This window comes from Sturnus vulgaris, chromosome Z, assembly GCF_052056855.1.
Source record: "Sturnus vulgaris isolate bStuVul1 chromosome Z, bStuVul1.hap1, whole genome shotgun sequence".
In the NCBI taxonomy this organism is placed as follows: Eukaryota; Metazoa; Chordata; class Aves; order Passeriformes; family Sturnidae; genus Sturnus; species Sturnus vulgaris.
In genome coordinates this window covers 73,919,464-73,937,215 of record NC_142283.1, presented here as the reverse complement: position 1 = coordinate 73,937,215, position 17,752 = coordinate 73,919,464, and the positions used below count along the sequence as shown (strand labels likewise).

Sequence of the window (17,752 nt, the reverse complement as noted above, 5' to 3'; positions counted from 1 at the left end):
GTGATTTTATTGTATTTCTGCTGTTTGTGAAGGGAGAATTTCTGTCACAATGAGTGTTCTGTCAGGGTGGTAAGTGCCAGGTACAATGATAACACTGGGTAAGCAAGCTCCTGAGAATAGTTCTTACTTGGAGCTTCTGAGGGTCAGTGCCTCCTTTATTTTACACTTAGCAAATGATGCATGATGATTTGAGGTAGGGTAAAGTGCTTAATGGGATCTTCAATACCTTGAAATCATGGATTTTTGCCAGTGCTTTTCATAGATTCCAAACCAATTAGTTTCAAGCAGCTTGATGCTAGTATGGCTACACAGTCAAGGCTGTGACTGGAATGTAGACATCCATCATTCTCTAACAAGACTAGTATATTAATTTTTTTCCATATAAATAAGACCAACCATGTTTTAACTTCTGTGTGCCTTGAAAACATTCATAGTAGTTGTACATAACTGAAGACAATTCTGAAGGATAGAAAAGTCTGGAGCTGAACGGTTACCCAGAAACAGTTACTCAGATCAGAAATGGGTTACAGAAGTTTGCTCTGAGTCAAAATATTTATTTTTTATTCCAGTTCATCCAGAAGTACTGCAGATGAATTCTAGAAATACCATTGTCACCTTTTTGTGCCTTTGAGCAAACAATTGTTCTCCAAAGTGGGGATTTGTTACTGTCTCGTCTAATGATACAACATTAGGAAAGGATACATATGTATATCAATGCTCCAGAAGACAGAGGATCTGTAGAATATTGGATAGTATTGGATAATATTGGTTATTCTGGGCTTATTCACATACCCTTTCTGTCATCAGAACAGGCTCTTGTTGAGGAAGAAGAGGCTCCTGTGGAACCTCCTGTGGAGGCTTCTGCTGAGGAAACTGAAGAGGCAGAGACTAAAGATGAAGAACCCACAGAAGAAGCTGAGGTAATTCTCTATAGCAAGCTAAGAGCTGTCCATTTTACTTTTAGAATTAGCTCTTAAATTACATTACTATAAAATGAGTTTGCTTCTGTGATTGATTCTTTTATGTCTGAGATGTCAGTGCTGTAGGTCAGAGCCTGTAGGTTCTGCTGGGCAGCTTTGGTCCTGCTGCCATTTTTCAGATATAGAAGCTGAGCAGGGGGATCATACCAGATCTGTCTTTATCCAGACGTTATATCAAAATAAAGTGTAATTTCCTGGGATCTGGAATTTTCCTGGACAGTAGGTCCATTGCTGAAAAACAAAATCTGGAGGGATGAAAGCAGCAGGTATAACTGAATGAAAGAAGCAGTGGCCCAATTTAAAGGCAGTTGGCTGATAGGAAGGGACTAGTCTATGAGAAGTTTGTTCTTATCTACACAGTGTCAGAGTTTCAGGTGAAACACATTGTCTAGCAAGGAAATGAAACCACAGGGTAATGGGACTAACAAAATCTGGTCCATGAGTCCATTTTACCAAAGGCAACTGCTATATTATCTCTCTCATGTCAAGCTTTTTTTAAAGCAGTTTCAGTTCCTGAATGTCTATATTCCCATTCAAATATCATTTCAGCATCTCCTTGATCTGAGTGCTGGAAGTCTCTTAAATTGCATCTTAAATATTGAGTCTTCAGTTACAGTCTCCTTCACTAAGCAGCAGAAATCCAGCAGTCTGAGAAGAAGGAAAGAGACAACTGATTCTCTCAGGATGGGGTCACTGCTGTATGTTCTTGCAGGCTGCAGGAGAGGGAGAGGGAGAAGAAGTAGCTGAAGCAGCTGAGGAAGCTGAGGCAGCAGAGGCAGAAGAGCCTCCTCCCCCAAAACAGCCAGAGAAGAAGCTTGCAAACCAGTTCAACTTCATTGAGAGAGGTTCAACTACATATCATCATCCTCTGCGGGTACGTTGCTGTTTCCTTCAGTAACTTGGAGGATCTTTCCTTTGGGAGGGCATGTAGATCACCCATGTTTGTGTCATAACCTGTAATCCCTCCATACTATTAGGGAAAAAGGTGTAGTGGTTGTACTGATGTAAAACATTTGATGTCATGAAAATGGTGACAAAATTTGTTTCGATGCTACTGTAAATCCTTAAGCCTCTACTTGGATATGATATTTTTCATGTTTATTTTCTCATCTGGAAAAATATGGAGCGACATTATGGTAGCAGCTGAGTACTTGGAATGTCTGAAAGCAATTTCTGTTTGTCACTGTGTACTTTCATGGTCTTGTACTTTAATTCCTATTAATGGAGCAGAAGTGTAAGTGCCCTATATTGAAAGAACAAATGTGTTTGATCTTGCATTAAGCGTGGGTACTAGAGTAACAAACTTACGTAAGGGTGACAAATCTGTACTTCTTGTACATGGTATATCTCCCTCCCACTCTGCATGCACTTTCCACAGACACAAACCCTTATATTCCTTTGGTAAAGAGGCCCTGTCTCTTTTAGCAAATACCTGTCTTTCAAACCAAAACGTCCTTCCCTAAGCTTTTTGCTGAACTTACAGCCATTCCCTGTGAACATGTTTTGATGGGGCCTTCTGACTGAGCAATCCTGGTGATATTGGCTCCTGACGGAGTGCTCGAAAAGGAGTTTCCTACATCAGGGATACAAGTTTCAGAGAGAAAATTCTTTCGTTTTCCTTGCTACAATCAGAGTGTATATTTCCTCAAAGGGCCTGTCTATTGTCTTATAGCCATTACACCTAGGGTTAGATGTCTTTACATATAAGAGACTCAGAGAGTTACATGAGTTACTGGGCTGCTGGAGACAGACGATCTCAGGAGAGTTTGTCCAGCAGTGGGGTTCTTACTATGAAGTTTGAGCCAAGATTTTTCATCATTCAAAAATCCCGGTGGAGGCCATGGAATTTCTTATTTCTTTGTTCCTAGATCTGCATATTCTCCCCAATAATTTTACTGGGAGGAGCCTGTGTGTCTCTCTATGCTTCTACCTTTGAAAGCAGAATATAGACCTTAAATAGCTGCATAGTGCTGCTGTGTGCAGTACAGGATGCTCAGTTTCCACCTCTGAGATGTCTTCATTTCAGAGGTCAGTGAAATGCTACAGGCAGCTTCTTAGAAATGTTCTGACACAACAGCATTTTGAAAGAAGATGCTGTTCTTTTAAAGGAATGTTTCACAGAAATGTATTTATTTCAGAATGTTGATGTAAGGATGGTAAAAATATTATTTCAGTAGCATCAGGTGAATTGTTTATAAGTTTCATTCTGTTCAATTCTTTTGTTCTGACTGTTGTATCCAACTGCCTTTTTAATATATAGCACAAAACTTTTCAAATTTGGTAGGATGTCATAACCGATACCATAATTGGTACCAGAACATTTCAAATGGTAGAGGTGAAAAAACCGTTTGAACTCCTTCAAAATTACCTACTGAAATATTTGATATGGGAAAAAGTCAGAAGGTCTTGTGAACATTCTTGTGGTCCACAACAAAATCTTTTTGTAGTTGCACGATCACAAACAGTGTTGTGCAGTGCCCTAGAAGTCATTTGGATATCAAGTTATTCATGCAGACTGTTTCCACAACTGGACTATGGCACTGCAGAGAGCTTCAATGCTGAGATTATGCTTCTTCATGCTTTTTCTTTTTTTTTTCAGGAAAAAGGATTGCAAACTGACCCTGCACCTTTTGAAACTTTCTCAGAAAATGTTAACCAGGTATATCTATCTATCTGTCTATCTACCTATCTATGTATCTATCTATCTATACCTCTATCTATACCTATATCTATATCTATATCTATATCTATATCTATATCTATATCTATATCTATATCTATATCTATATCTATATCTATATCTATATCTATATCTATATCTATATCTATATCTATATCTATATCTATATCTATATCTATATCTATATCTATATCTATATCTATATCTATATCTAGCTATAGCTATCTACATCTGTATCTATCATCTATAGCTATATATATCTATCTATCTACTTTTTATCTTTGTCTCGGTTTGAAAGACAGGTATGGTCTAAGGAAAGGCAGGAGCCCCTTTTCTGCGATGCAGAGTGCAATCCCCCTCCCTTTTAATTATTTTAGGTCCAATTCAGACACCTTCAGGCAGGAGATATGGGGATGAGAATAACAGTTCTTTACTGGTATTTAACAAAGCAGAAAAAAACAACAACAGCTATACAAATTGGCAACAGAAACAGTCTAGCTCCACTCCAGTCCCTTCTGGCCGCAGGCCGTCTCCCTGTGCTGTTACCGGTGCTGGGGGCAGGGCAGGTCCCGCGCAGTTGAAGAGGGCTGGGTGATGGCGGCCGCGGCCCAGGGGAGAGAGGGGATGGGGAAAGTGACTCCCCCCTCACGGTGTTGGTCGTGGTGCTCAGCAGAGTGTCCGGAGGTAGTAGGGTGAGCTGGGAGAGCCGCGGAGCGATGTCCAAAGGCAGGGAGCGTGGATCTCAGCGCTGGGATGACAGGGGAAGATGCCAGAGCAGAGCCCAGGTTGTCTTCCCACTCCAGGAGCCAAGCGAGAGAGCGTCCCCCGCTCCAGACCCCCCTATCCCACCTTTCCTTTTCCGGTTCCCCCCCCCTCCCCCTCCAGCCACCCCCCTACGAGAGAACATTATCTGTCGTTTTAAGGTGTAGCCACAATTAATTAGCATAACAATGGGAGAAATTCCACAGAAAGAAAAGCGAAGCATTCAACCCCCAACATTATCCACCCCTGAATTTCTCCCATACTAATATGCTATATCAAATTAAACTGTTACATTATATATACATACATGCAGTTAGAGACATAGGCATAGTACTATAGGTATTTCACCCTAAAACAAGGTCTCCTTGGGGTATGCATCTGGTCTCTCCATTCTTTTGCATCACCCACCAGGTGCAACCTGGTCCTTGAGCGAATACAACTCCATGGATGGGATTGTCTTTGCTGGAGGCAGGATTCACCCAAACAGTTTTTCCTAGCATACCTCTCATGTGTACCACTGGAACCTTATCTCCATTCGAAATTCCCAAGGGCTCAGATTGGGCAGGGCCTGCTCGGTTAGTGGAACCTCGGGTGTTCACTAACCAGGTGGCCTTTGGTAGATTAATCTCCCAGTTCTTGAAAGTTCCCCCACCTAGTGCCTTCAAGGTGGTTTTAAGCAGGCCATTGCACCGTTCAACTTTCCCTGCAGCTGGTGCATGGTAGGGGATATGGTACACCCACTCAATGCCGTGTTCTCTAGCCCAGGTGTTTATAAGACTGTTCTTGAAATGAGTCCCATTGTCTGACTCAATTCTCTCAGGGGTACCATGCCTCCAAAGAACTTGTTTTTCCAGGCCCAGGATGGTGTTCCGAGCAGTGGCATGAGGCACAGGGTAGGTCTCCAACCATCCAGTGGTGGCTTCCACCATGGTCAGTACATAGCGCTTGCCCTGGCGGGTTTGAGGCAGTGTGATGTAGTCAATCTGCCAGGCCTCTCCATACTTATATTTGGACCATCGCCCCCCATACCAGAGGGGCTTCACCCGCTTGGCTTGCTTGATGGCAGCGCATGTCTCACAGTCATGGATAACTTGAGAAATACTGTCCATGGTTAGATCCACCCCTCGGTCTCGTGCCCACTTATATGTGGCATCTCTGCCCTGATGACCTGAGGCATCATGGGCCCATCGAGCCAGGAACAACTCTCCCTTGTGCTGCCAGTCTAAATCTATCTGCGACACCTCTATCTGTGCAGCCTGATCTACCTGCTCATTGTGTCGGTGTTCCTCATTAGCCCGACTCTTGGGGACATGGGCATCTACGTGACGGACTTTCACAGGCAACTTCTCTACCCGGGTGGCAATGTCTTTCCATTCATTGGCAGCCCAGATTGGTTTTCCCCTACGTTGCCAGTTAGCCTTTTTCCACCTTTCCAGCCATCCCCACAGAGCATTGGCTACCATCCATGAATCAGTGTAAAGGTAGAGTTTTGGCCACTTCTCTCTTTCAGCAATGTCCAGGGCCAGCTGAACAGCTTTGAGTTCAGCAAGTTGACTCGATCCACCTTCTCCTTCGGTAGCTTGTGCAACCTGTCGTGTGGGGCTCCATACGGCTGCTTTCCACTTCCGGTTCATCCCCACAATGCGGCAGGAACCATCAGTGAAAAGAGCATAGCATGTTTCATCTGCTGGCAGTTGGTTATATGGTGGGGCTTCTTCGGCCCGGGTCACCTGTTCCTGTTCCTCTTCGTCGGCAAGGCCAAAGTCTTCCCCTTCCGGCCAGTTGGTAATAATCTCCAAAATCCCAGGGCGATTCGGGTTTCCAATACGGGCACGTTGTGTGATGAGGACAATCCATTTACTCCATGTGGCGTCAGTGGCATGGTGGGTTGAGGGAACCTTTCCTTTAAACATCCAGCTCAGCACTGGCAGTCGGGGTGCCAGGAGGAGTTGTGTTTCTGTGCCAACCACCTCTGAGGCTGCTTGGACCCCTTCATAGGCGGCCAAGATCTCCCTCTCTGTCGGAGTGTAGTTGGCCTCGGACCCTCTGTAGCTTCGGCTCCAGAACCCCAGTGGTCGGCCTCGCGTCTCACCAGGCACCTTCTGCCAAAGGCTCCAGGACAGACCATGGTTCCCGGCTGCAGAGTAGAGCACGTTCTTCACATCTGGTCCCGTCCTGACTGGGCCAAGGGCTACAGCATGAGCAATCTCCTGCTTGATCTGGGCAAAGGCTTGCTGCTGCTCAGGGCCCCAGTGGAAATCGTTCTTCTTGCGGGTGACCAGGTAAAGAGGGCTCACAATCTGGCTGTACTCAGGAATGTGCATTCTCCAAAAGCCTATGGCACCTAGGAAGGCTTGTGTTTCCTTCTTGCTGGTTGGTGGAGACATTGCAGTGATCTTATTAATGACCTCACTGGGGATCTGGCGCTGTCCATCTTGCCACTTTACTCCCAGGAACTGGATCTCTTGGGCAGGCCCTTTGACTTTGCTCTTTTTAATGGCGAAGCCGGCTCCCAGCAGAATCTCAATGATCTTTTCTCCTTTCTGAAATACTTCCATTGCCGTATCCCCCCACACAATGATGTCATCAATGTACTGCAGATGTTCTGGAGCTCCACCCTTCTCCAGTGTAGCCTGGATCAGCCCATGACAGATGGTGGGGCTGTGTTTCCACCCCTGGGGCAGTCGGTTCCACATGTATTGCACACCCCTCCAGGTGAAAGCGAACTGAGGCCTGCACTCTGCTGCCAGAGGAATGGAGAAGAATGCATTGGCGATGTCAATGGTGGCGTACCACTTTGCTGCCTTGGACTCCAGCTCGTACTGCAGTTCCAGCATGTCCGGCACGGCAGCGCTCAGCGGTGGAGTCACCTCATTCAGTGCACGATAGTCCACTGTCAATCTCCATTCTCCTTCAGATTTACGCACAGGCCAGATGGGGCTGTTGAAGGGTGAGTGGGTTTTGCTGACCACCCCTTGGCTCTCCAGCTCACGGATCATCTTGTGGATGGGGATCACGGCATCTCGATTCGTCCGGTACTGCTGGCGGTGCACTGTTGAGGTAGCAATTGGCACCTGTTGCTCTTTCACCCTGAGGAGTCCCACTGCGGATGGGTTTTCTGATAGCCCAGGCAGGGTGTTCAACTGCTTAATGCCCTCTGCTGCCACAGCAGCTATTCCAAAAGCCCACCTGAGTCCCTTTGGGTCTTTGTAATAGCCATTCCTGAGGAAGTCTATGCCTAGGATACATGGTGCCTCTGGGCCAGTCACAATTGGATGTTTCTGCCACTCTTTCCCAGTCAGGCTCACCTCAGCCTCCAGCAGAGTCAATTCCTGAGATCCCCCTGTAACCCCAGCAATTGAAACAGGTTCCTTTCCGACATGTCCTGATGGTATTAATGTACATTGTGAACCAGTGTCAACCAATGCTCTGTGTTCCTGTGGCTCTGATGTGCCAGGCCATCGGATCCACACCGTCTAAAAGATCCGGTTTTCCCGTGCCTCTCCCTGGCTAGAGGCAGGGCCCCTCTAGCCCTGGTTATTATTTCTCTCCTGGGCATACATACTGGAGGTTCCTTCAAGGGGATCTGACAGATCATCCTCCCTTCTGTAATACCCTGCACCTCCATGGGAGGCTGAGGCTACCCTCACTTTAGTGGAGTTCCCTCTGTTGGTGTTCCCCTCCCTGATTTGGCGCACCCGTGCTGCCAGGACGGAAGTGGGTTTCCCATCCCACCTTCTCATGTCTTCCCCGTGGTCACGTAGAAAAAACCACAGGTCAGCACGTGGGGTGTACCCTCTCTCCCTAGCTGGGGGGCGTTGGGCTCTACTTTTGGGGTCCATGACTCTCACTGGTGCTGCACTGATCTTCCTCACCTCTTCCCTTATCTCCTTCATCTCCTCCTTAAACTCCTCTCTGAGGTCCTTAGCCACAGCAGAGACATGAGCCTGCACTGGGCCAGCCATCATACTCTGATAATTCCTGAGCCTGTTGGCAACAGAACCCACTGTCACTTGGTTGGTATCAGCATCAATCATTGCAATAAAGGGGGTATATTGAGATGGGCCCAGGTTTGCCAGATTCCACAACATCTGCCCTGTGCACCTGACCTTGTCAGGGTCATTGTCATGCTGTCCATCCCTCCCAAAGAGCACCTCCAGTACTGCCACTTCTCTCAGCTTTTGGATCCCTTCCTCAAGGGTATTCCAACGTGTTCTCTGGTGGTACTCCTGCATTCTTTCCCTGTGGACAAATCTCTCTCTCACACTCATTAAAAGTCGCTCCCAGAGGGAAAGGAGACCTGTCTCCCTTACAAATACCTGGTCCACACCTGAGTCCTGGGTCAAGGCTCCCAAATTCCTTGCCTCAGTACCATCCAGTTGCACACCTGTACCCATAAGGTCCCAGACCCGCAGTAACCAGGTTGTAAAGGCCTCACGGCCCCGCCGTACAATGTCTTTTCGCAGGTTACGGAGACTCTCGTATGACAGGGACTCGGTGATGATCTCAACTTCTGGCTCCCCTGCTGGTTGTGAGGGGCCCCCTTCCTGACCCTTATTATCTAGGTGCCTTGTTTTCATCTTAGACTTCCTAGTTTCCACAGGGGCAACTGCTGCTGGCTGTGAGTGCCCTTGCAGTTCAGCTGGAACCTGGACAGATGTAACATCTGTGGGTCCCACTGCTGCACCACCAGAGTCTCCCTCTTTAAGGCAGGGGGAGGGTTTCTCACCAGCTGGGGAGAGGTACTCCTTCAGCATCTGGCCCATCTCACGTATCTCCTTTGCTAGCACCCCCACCCATTCTGGGTGGTTCCTTTCCGAGGTGGGCTGTGGAGCAGGGTCAAACTCTGGGGTAATATCCCTAGTCTCTGGGACAGGATCAGGCTCTGGGGTAACCTCCCTAGTCTCTGGGACAAGATCAGGCTCTGGGGTAACCTCCCTAGTCTCTGGGACAGGATCAGGCTCTGGGGTAACATCACTATTTCCTCGGGTAGGTATCAGGGTTGTTATCCAAGTCAATCTCCCCTTATCTCTGAATGTTAGATAGAACAGGTTTAACAGGGATATAAGCAACACTAGCCACAATATAATGTCATTAGCATTTAAAGTGGATTGGAACCCCTTGAAGACTGGTGGGGTGAACTTCAAAAACCCTGTGATGGGTTGAGAAAAAATTTCACCTGCTGCCACTTCCTCACAGTAAGTACCATTATTGAAGTAGCCCCAGAAACACACACTTAGAGTGTGATAGCTCTGAATCCATGTGGCCATCTTCCAGAGAAAATTAAAAATCCATGAATTCCTCAACTGATCAACCCACATAATAAACTGGATAATAGCCACAGTAACCTTGGTTATGAAACTCATGTTTAAAAAAGGGCTTGCAAATGGGAGAGATATAGCAGTGACCACATGGAGGCCAATCCAGGGTAAGCTGGACAGCATGGTGTCACCTACCACAAGCTTGGGTAATTTAAGAACTGTTATCCCCTTTTCTACCCCTCTCTCAATGCCCTCAGGCAATGCCCCACGTTCCGGGCGCCAAAATCTGTCTCGGTTTGAAAGACAGGTATGGTCTAAGGAAAGGCAGGAGCCCCTTTTCTGCGATGCAGAGTGCAATCCCCCTCCCTTTTAATTATTTTAGGTCCAATTCAGACACCTTCAGGCAGGAGATATGGGGATGAGAATAACAGTTCTTTACTGGTATTTAACAAAGCAGAAAAAAACAACAACAGCTATACAAATTGGCAACAGAAACAGTCTAGCTCCACTCCAGTCCCTTCTGGCCGCAGGCCGTCTCCCTGTGCTGTTACCGGTGCTGGGGGCAGGGCAGGTCCCGCGCAGTTGAAGAGGGCTGGGTGATGGCGGCCGCGGCCCAGGGGTGAGCGGGGATGGGGAAAGTGACTCCCCCCTCACGGTGTTGGTCGTGGTGCTCAGCAGAGTGTCCGGAGGTAGTAGGGTGAGCTGGGAGAGCCGCGGAGCGATGTCCAAAGGCAGGGAGCGTGGATCTCAGCGCTGGGATGACAGGGGAAGATGCCAGAGCAGAGCCCAGGTTGTCTTCCCACTCCAGGAGCCAAGCGAGAGAGCGTCCCCCGCTCCAGACCCCCCTATCCCACCTTTCCTTTTCCGGTTCCCCCCCCCTCCCCCTCCAGCCACCCCCCTACGAGAGAACATTATCTGTCGTTTTAAGGTGTAGCCACAATTAATTAGCATAACAATGGGAGAAATTCCACAGAAAGAAAAGCGAAGCATTCAACCCCCAACAATCTTTAAAGTTTTTTTAGAATATATTTTGGAAACTGAAGTGTGAGAGACTGAAAACCAAATTATTGTGTTTGCATTCCTTGCAGTGGAATGAATTCCTTTACTGTGGCTTTTACCTCTGGTTTGAATCTGACAACAAACTAGTATGACCCTCTCTTCTGCCCTAGTGGGTGAACTTGCTTATGGTTTATATTTCTAAGGTTAAGTGTCTCAGTTTAGATGGTTTTCACTGGTTTATTTTGTGCCAGCCATCCTGACCTATCTGCTTTAGAGGGTCTTAAGTGAGTGGAAATGGGGAAACCACAGAGTGAGAATAGTTTTGGGTTCAGTAACAGTTGGGCTGCATCTTGCAGGGTACTGGCTCCTCCAGAGACATACTCTCTCTTGGAGTATTGTTAAGAATTTGGCATGTGCAGCATTTGGGTTTTTACTTTGACTAAGTTTAGCTTAGCAGAAGCAGGTTTCTGGACCCAAAGCTGAACCAAAAGAGAGCTACAGCTTAAGTAATGTGGAAGACCTGTTGCAAGAGACTTAACTCTGTTTTATGTAGTAGAAATGTACCTATCTATTCATGATGAAATGCTCTGTAGCATTTTCTACATCCCTTAAAAAAGTGAAAAAAAATAATTTGGATGGAATTTCACTCAAGAAGCATATTAGAGCTTTCAGTGGAAAGGGAATCCAGCTAATTCTGCTGATTAAGTCTGAAATATGTGTAAAATGTAATTGTGTTTGTCACAGATATAAACGTTGTTTCAAACTAGTGTATCAAACTGATATTGAACAAATCCTTTTGTTACCAGTGAGCAGAGGAACAAGGAGAAGACACTGTAACATAATGGCAGCAACTTCAAAAATGCTGTTACAGGAAAACAAGAGGAGTAAAGTATCTCTGTCAGTTTAAAAACTGTAATCTGTTTTATTCCTGAACCTGAAATTACAGAGTAATTGTCCTGAGATCTTCCCTCCCTCCAGCTGGAGTTTTCTTCCGTTTTTTTTTCTGACAGTGAGATGTCCTGAGACTTAGAACAGAGGTCTTTAAGATAATTAGCCCCTGACTAAGATTTTGCATTACGTGTTTGAAAGCTAAGAGTAAAAGTTTTGCATTAATTTCCTTTTATATTGTTGAAATTTCCAGTGGGTCTAAAATAGGGTTTTTATATAAACTCTTTTTTCCCTCAGCTGTTTTTTCCTTTATGTTCTTTCTTATGCTCACAATTTCCCATTCCAAACTTTTCTGTTCTACTCCTTCTCATACTTGTCTCCTCTTTTTTGTCCTTTCCCTGATGTTTGGAACATATTTCAATCTCATTTCTGCCTGCAAATTTACAACACAATGCGGGTTTTTTTTCCTAAAGAGTTCTGCTACCTTTATTCTAATGTTCTATATTCAAAATATCATAAAAACTCCCTATCCTAAGCTAATGTGCCAGATTGCTTTTGTTTTGTCCTGAAAGAAATATACCTACTTCAGATACAATGCTAGGATTTCGATACTAATGAATAATTCTTAAGAGAAATTACTTTTGGATCTACTCAAGTAAGACATGTGTGGCATGTGGCATAGCATAAGATGTAAAACTGCTCTCAAGTTTCTATTTGATCATATGCTGCAGGACTGGAGTCCAAATTTAAGTTGTGTTAAGCAACTACAATTTAATTTTCCAACACCACATGAGAAATGTCATAAGGCAAATGTTTAATGCATATTTCCTATTAAACCCTGGTAAATTAGCCAAACACAAAGTCCTGCAAAAATTAAGGTAAGGACAGAGTCAAAGCAGCAAGCAGAGTGTTGGAGGAAAGAAATTGTAAAGAATGCAATAATGTGTTCTTAAAATAAGACATGCTCCATCATGCTTGAAAAGTCCTGGACCTCAACTCTTCACTTTTTGTGCAAGAAGACAGAAAACTCAACTAATTACCTGAGCTAATTCCAGCAGCAGTGGTACTGTTGTGATAACTGTCATATTTTTGTGAGGTCATAGATGGCTATGCTCAGGAATATGATCAGGTCCTGATAAATCTGCCTCTGTCTGTCTCTCAGTGGTGTATCTATGATGCCTATATGGAGGAACTTGAGAGAATGGAAAAGGCAAAAGAGAAAGAAAAAGCAAAACCCGTGGCAGTAAAGAAAGAAGATACACAAACTGGAAGAAAGTTATCCTATGTGGAACCACCGGTATGTTCATAATGTAGGGAAGAAGGCTGTTCAAAGTGGTGGTGGGTGTATCTGTAGAGCAAGTCAGATGAAAGTAAGTCATGCTGGCTGTGTAGCTTGTTGTCTTAGTGGGCAAATAACATCTTTAGGAAATGGAAAAGTTAGGTTTTTTTCTAGAAATTGTATTCCCAAAACAGGGTTTCTGTTGTGCTGTATAAACCAGGATTTTAATTTTGCATAATATTATTTTCAAACCTGATTTTCAAGTGAGATATACAGCTTTTGGTTTTTGGAAACTGTGTTTGTGTCACATTTTTGGTTATTATGGGAGGGATAAAAGAACTAAATAGGTCGAAACATCCTGTGATTTTTCAAAGAATTCTAAGTGATAATAGTTTTGCATACACTCTTTCAATCTGGAAGGCACTGAAATTTAGGATTATTTCAAAATATATCACTCTAGTAAAACACTTTTCACTATTTTTTAATTTAAATTTTTAATTATTTTATAGAATTACAATTATACATTTTCTAGTTATAGATATGTAAGTGGCATGCTTCTCAGAATATCAGGTGTCCTATTACCTGCCATACACTGAGCTGATGCTGTGACCTTGCTGTGAGGGTGATACTGACTCCTAATCCAGAGTCAGGAGCAGCCTAGGAGTGCTGTGTGGGAATGACACAGTTCATTCCATCAAAGTGGCAGTATCCTCATCTTAAAAATATCATCCCACTTCAAACGCTGAGTGTACGATATATAGGACGATATGGCAGCCCTGAAAGATTTTCTTCATGTTTCAGAATGTTTTCAAGGGGTTCAGGAAGCTTTCTATTACAGTTTAACTGTCTGGTTCTTTCTTCCCTAGTCTAAGGTAAACAATTTAGAAGGCAAACTGAAATAATTTCTATAATGACTGGAGCAAGATACCCTGAGAATCATAATACAGAATCGTGGAAATCAGTTCGTAACTTGCTCTTTATAGTTGTAGATATATCAACATAAGTAAGATAGATAGATATATATATATATATCTGTGTGTGCAGGTGTGTGGGTTTGTGGGTTTGTGGGTTTGTGTGGGTTTGTGAGTTTGTGTGTATGTGTGTGTGTGTGTGTGTGTGTGTGTGTGTGTGTGTAATATGAGCTGATGCCTGAAACTGGCTTTAGCTCTCTCATACCATATGGCTGATACCATTGCAGAGGATTTGCCTGGTTTAGCCACGAAGCAGCACTATGCCAGCTTAAACCTTACAGTGTAAACAGACCAGGAACATTTTCTGACAGGCTTCTTCATGTGAATTGTGTCATGGAAATTCACTATCCTTTTGCAAATTAGTAAACCTTTTACCTGAGTATGTTTCAGAGAATTAAGCCTCAAGTAAACATTACAGTTACAGGCTTACAGCAGGTGGACTGCTAAAAACTGAAAATGAAAATAAAGTAAATATCCTACCAATTAAACCATATTGTAAACACCTGCTGCCCACTCCACTGACAACAGTAGGAAATTGAAATCTAGTCATTCATTATATCTGTCCCTTTGGTGTTTTGCTTTTCACTCTTTAGCACTTTCCAGGGTGCTTAGAGGGAAGCCAGAAAGTCAATGCACTGAATAAGTGAAATGGAAAGCATCTTTATGCACAGCCAGTGTCCCAAACTGAGATCCTCTGTGAGGCTGATCAACCAATCTGAAGCGTATGAAAAACCTGATGAGTTCGTCACTCATTAACTGGAAAAATGAAACCTGAAGTACTCCATGGCTCAAATCAGACTTATAACAGTCATTATGTCTGTTCAGATGTGGGTATATGGAAATTCAAGGTTGATGGCATCAGAATCTGTATTTCAAGTCAGCAAGTAGAGAAGTAGGTTTTGTGAAGCAGCTAACTCACACGTTATGTACGTTACACCATGCTAATTGAAACAGAGCTTTTCCACTTGGGTATATTTTAAGGCCAAATGTGCTTGGTCATTGCTGAAGGGAACTGTGGAACATCAAGCAGGAGACATGGCTCAAGCTGCAGTGGCTAGAAGGTGAAATTAATTTCCACCATTGTTTTGGTCAGGCTAGGTTTTAGCAAGAAAAACTGTGGTAGCTGCTGAGATAGCATGAGACTTAACCCAAGGGAAAAAAGAAGATACAATGAGTTGCTATTTGCCGCAGGTGGATCTCTCATGGAAACTGTTGCTATGGTAGGAGACCAGGAAAGAGAAGATCCAAGATCTAGAGCCACAGCTGGAGATGATGGTAGGAGTTAGATGAGGCTTTGAAAATGTAGTGAATGAAAAGAGAGAGAAAACGGTACCGGTACTGAATAAGAGGTCAAAGGAACCCATAACTAGGTGAGAGAGAAAGGATGTGATCCTTGAAAGAACGTGGCCAAAAGCAGAGAAGGAGAGGAGAGGAGAGGAGAGGAGAGGAGAGGAGAGGAGAGGAGAGGAGAGGAGAGGAGAGGAGAGGAGAGGAGAGGAGAGGAGAGGAGAGGAGAGGAGAGGAGAGGAGAGGAGAGGAGAGGAGAGGAGAGGAGAGGAGAGGAGAGGAGAGGAGAGGAGAGGAGAGGAGAGGAGAGGAGAGGAGAGGAGAGGAGAGGAGAGGAGAGGAGAGGAGAGGAAGCTTCTCACTAGGGGAAAAGAAGTAAAAAGAAGCTATGCATTGCACTGAAGAATTAGGAAAAGCAAGAAAGACATGCTTTAGCAAAGCAGAAGACAGGCAGCCAACAGGAAAGGAAGGGAGATAACCATGGATTTCAAGAGAAAGAAGGGTGAAAATGTTGTAAAAAAGACATATGAGGGAATAAAAGTTAGAGTAATGGAAAGTATTTGACTGGAGACAGTGATGAGGAACTCCTAGAAATCTCTCCATGTGCCTCTCACTCAAATAGATCTAGAGGGGAAAGGGTTTGCTACGTCTAATAGCAGTGATACAACCTTTGGAACTTTTTCTCAGTATTTAGTCAAGACAGTACACAGACCATGGATAACACAGAATACCAAAGTAGAATGATATGCAATTTTCTGAGCTGAAAATATCTGGAAGTAGAGATAACTAGGCAGAAGTGTTGTATCTGCCTTTCCTGCTCTTTCTGTTCCTGTTCCATCTGTTTATGGCCCTGATTACAGGGAGGACACTCAATGATCTTAAAGGTCTTTTTCAACCCAGATGATTCCATGCTTCCACAGCCCTGACCCAGAGACACTCTTGGTCTGTTCCATAACCCTGCTTATGTTCTTGCATGAACTTATAAATGACAGTATCTGAGGCAGAAGCAAAATGCAAAGTGCTTAATGTAATTGATGCAGGCTTGCTCCTCTCACCCTGAGAGGCATGAAACCACAGGTCAGACATTAAGGATTTTGAATGAAGCTATGTAAAGAAGGATGGAGCAATGTGATTGGACCACAACAAGGACATGTTGTATGCAAGAGAAGTAAAAATGGTACCATCCGTCTGACCCTTACCAGCATAGGAGGCAACAGAATTAATAAGCAGGAAAAAAATACAGAATAAAGATTAAATATGAAATGGAATAAAATAGCACATATTTACCAAAGGTAGGCTGTGTCCAAATAATCTCATCTCTTTCTTTAATGAAAAGCAAGTTGTGTTTTTCTTGAAAAAGGAAAGTAGAGGACAGGTAATCTACCTGGAATTCTGCAAACTACTGCTATATTAGTAGTATTATATATTAGGCAATTATTAGATATACCAGAAAAGTTGTTGTTATTACAGCTTGAGAGGGACTAGCAGAGTGGAAGACTTTATTTTGAAGTATTAAAGTAATCTTTGGTAAGGTGCAGGCTTACAGTCTTTAATGACAGGGAGAAACATGAGTGTATTTCTCTGGCAACTCCATGTTGGTGGGTTGTGATGTGGCTATGAGAAACAAGTCTGTTGCTGGAATTTACCCTGTGATGAATAGCAGAGAAGGTATTTATGTTATGTAAGGTGGGCTGATACCTTTTCAGGAGAACAGGGATATGTGACTTTGATCATGGCTTTTCAAAGATAATTGATGGCAAACCTGCATAGATATGGAAAATGTCGTGAGAAATCAAAATCTTTAATATACAACACTAGCTAATCTTAGCATGTTTATCTGTTAATGCAAAGGTAGGTAGGGACTCTGATGTGGGTAACAGAGAGAGAGAGAATTATTTAGGAAGAGGATAGTGTCAACAGAAATACAGCTGATGTCAACCAATTAGGAATATAAAAATTAAAATATAAATTGAATTAATTAAAATAGGAAATTAAAGCAGGAACTTTGTGCAGTGGAACAGTCTCTGATCTCCTCTGAAACAGAGGTTGATGATCATTGTCCTAAGAAGTCCAAACAAAATTTATATTTAACAGAGAAATGTGCATTTCTGAATCATGTGAAGTTCTGTCTCACTTTTCTATCTCACAGTAGTGTTATCCCTGTCTGAGATGTGCCTGGTGAGACAGCCTACAGGGTCACAAATATCCTTTGGAAGCTCTTGGATGATGGCTACTATTATTTTTGTATAATAGATGAATTTAGAATGCAATTAACTTTCACATTATTGTTCACCTGTTCCTGGTCATCCCAAGGAGTGCATGAGTTGTTACTGGCTCCCCTGCCTTCGATTTTCTGATTGCAGTTTCTCAGAATTAAAAGCAAAGAGTGAAAATGAACAGATGAGTACAGTTATGGAATTTAATAACTGCTTGACATGATTTGAGCTGAGGGACTTGATTTGGGATTTACAGTTGGTGTTTGCATTCAGGTGTTGGCTGGGCAGCAAATGACAATAGCCCTGTGCTGTGCTTCTTTCTTTGCAAACCAGAGGCTCTTCTTGTGGCAGTATGTATATTGCTAGAGGTATGAGCTGTTATTGCACTGATTTTGGAGTGGGGTTTGTCTCCTGGAGATGCAGTTACAC

The 17,752-nt window shown here is 43.8% G+C and overlaps 1 protein-coding gene across 3 annotated transcripts in view; it reads left to right on the top strand.

The window, feature by feature from the left end:
• The window catches only part of DNAI1 (dynein axonemal intermediate chain 1), a 144,180-nt gene that overhangs the window by 17,930 nt on the left and 108,498 nt on the right, over positions 1-17,752 (top strand). For 2 of the 3 annotated variants that reach the window (XM_088157070.1, XM_088157068.1), the window contains exons 6-9: positions 808-920; positions 1,693-1,854; positions 3,580-3,639; positions 12,733-12,867. In XM_088157070.1, the coding sequence (XP_088013196.1) occupies positions 808-920; positions 1,693-1,854; positions 3,580-3,639; positions 12,733-12,867 (470 nt within the window). The remainder of the gene's footprint in view (positions 1-807; positions 921-1,692; positions 1,855-3,579; positions 3,640-12,732; positions 12,868-17,752) is intronic. The other variant, XM_088157069.1, reaches the window with a different exon arrangement.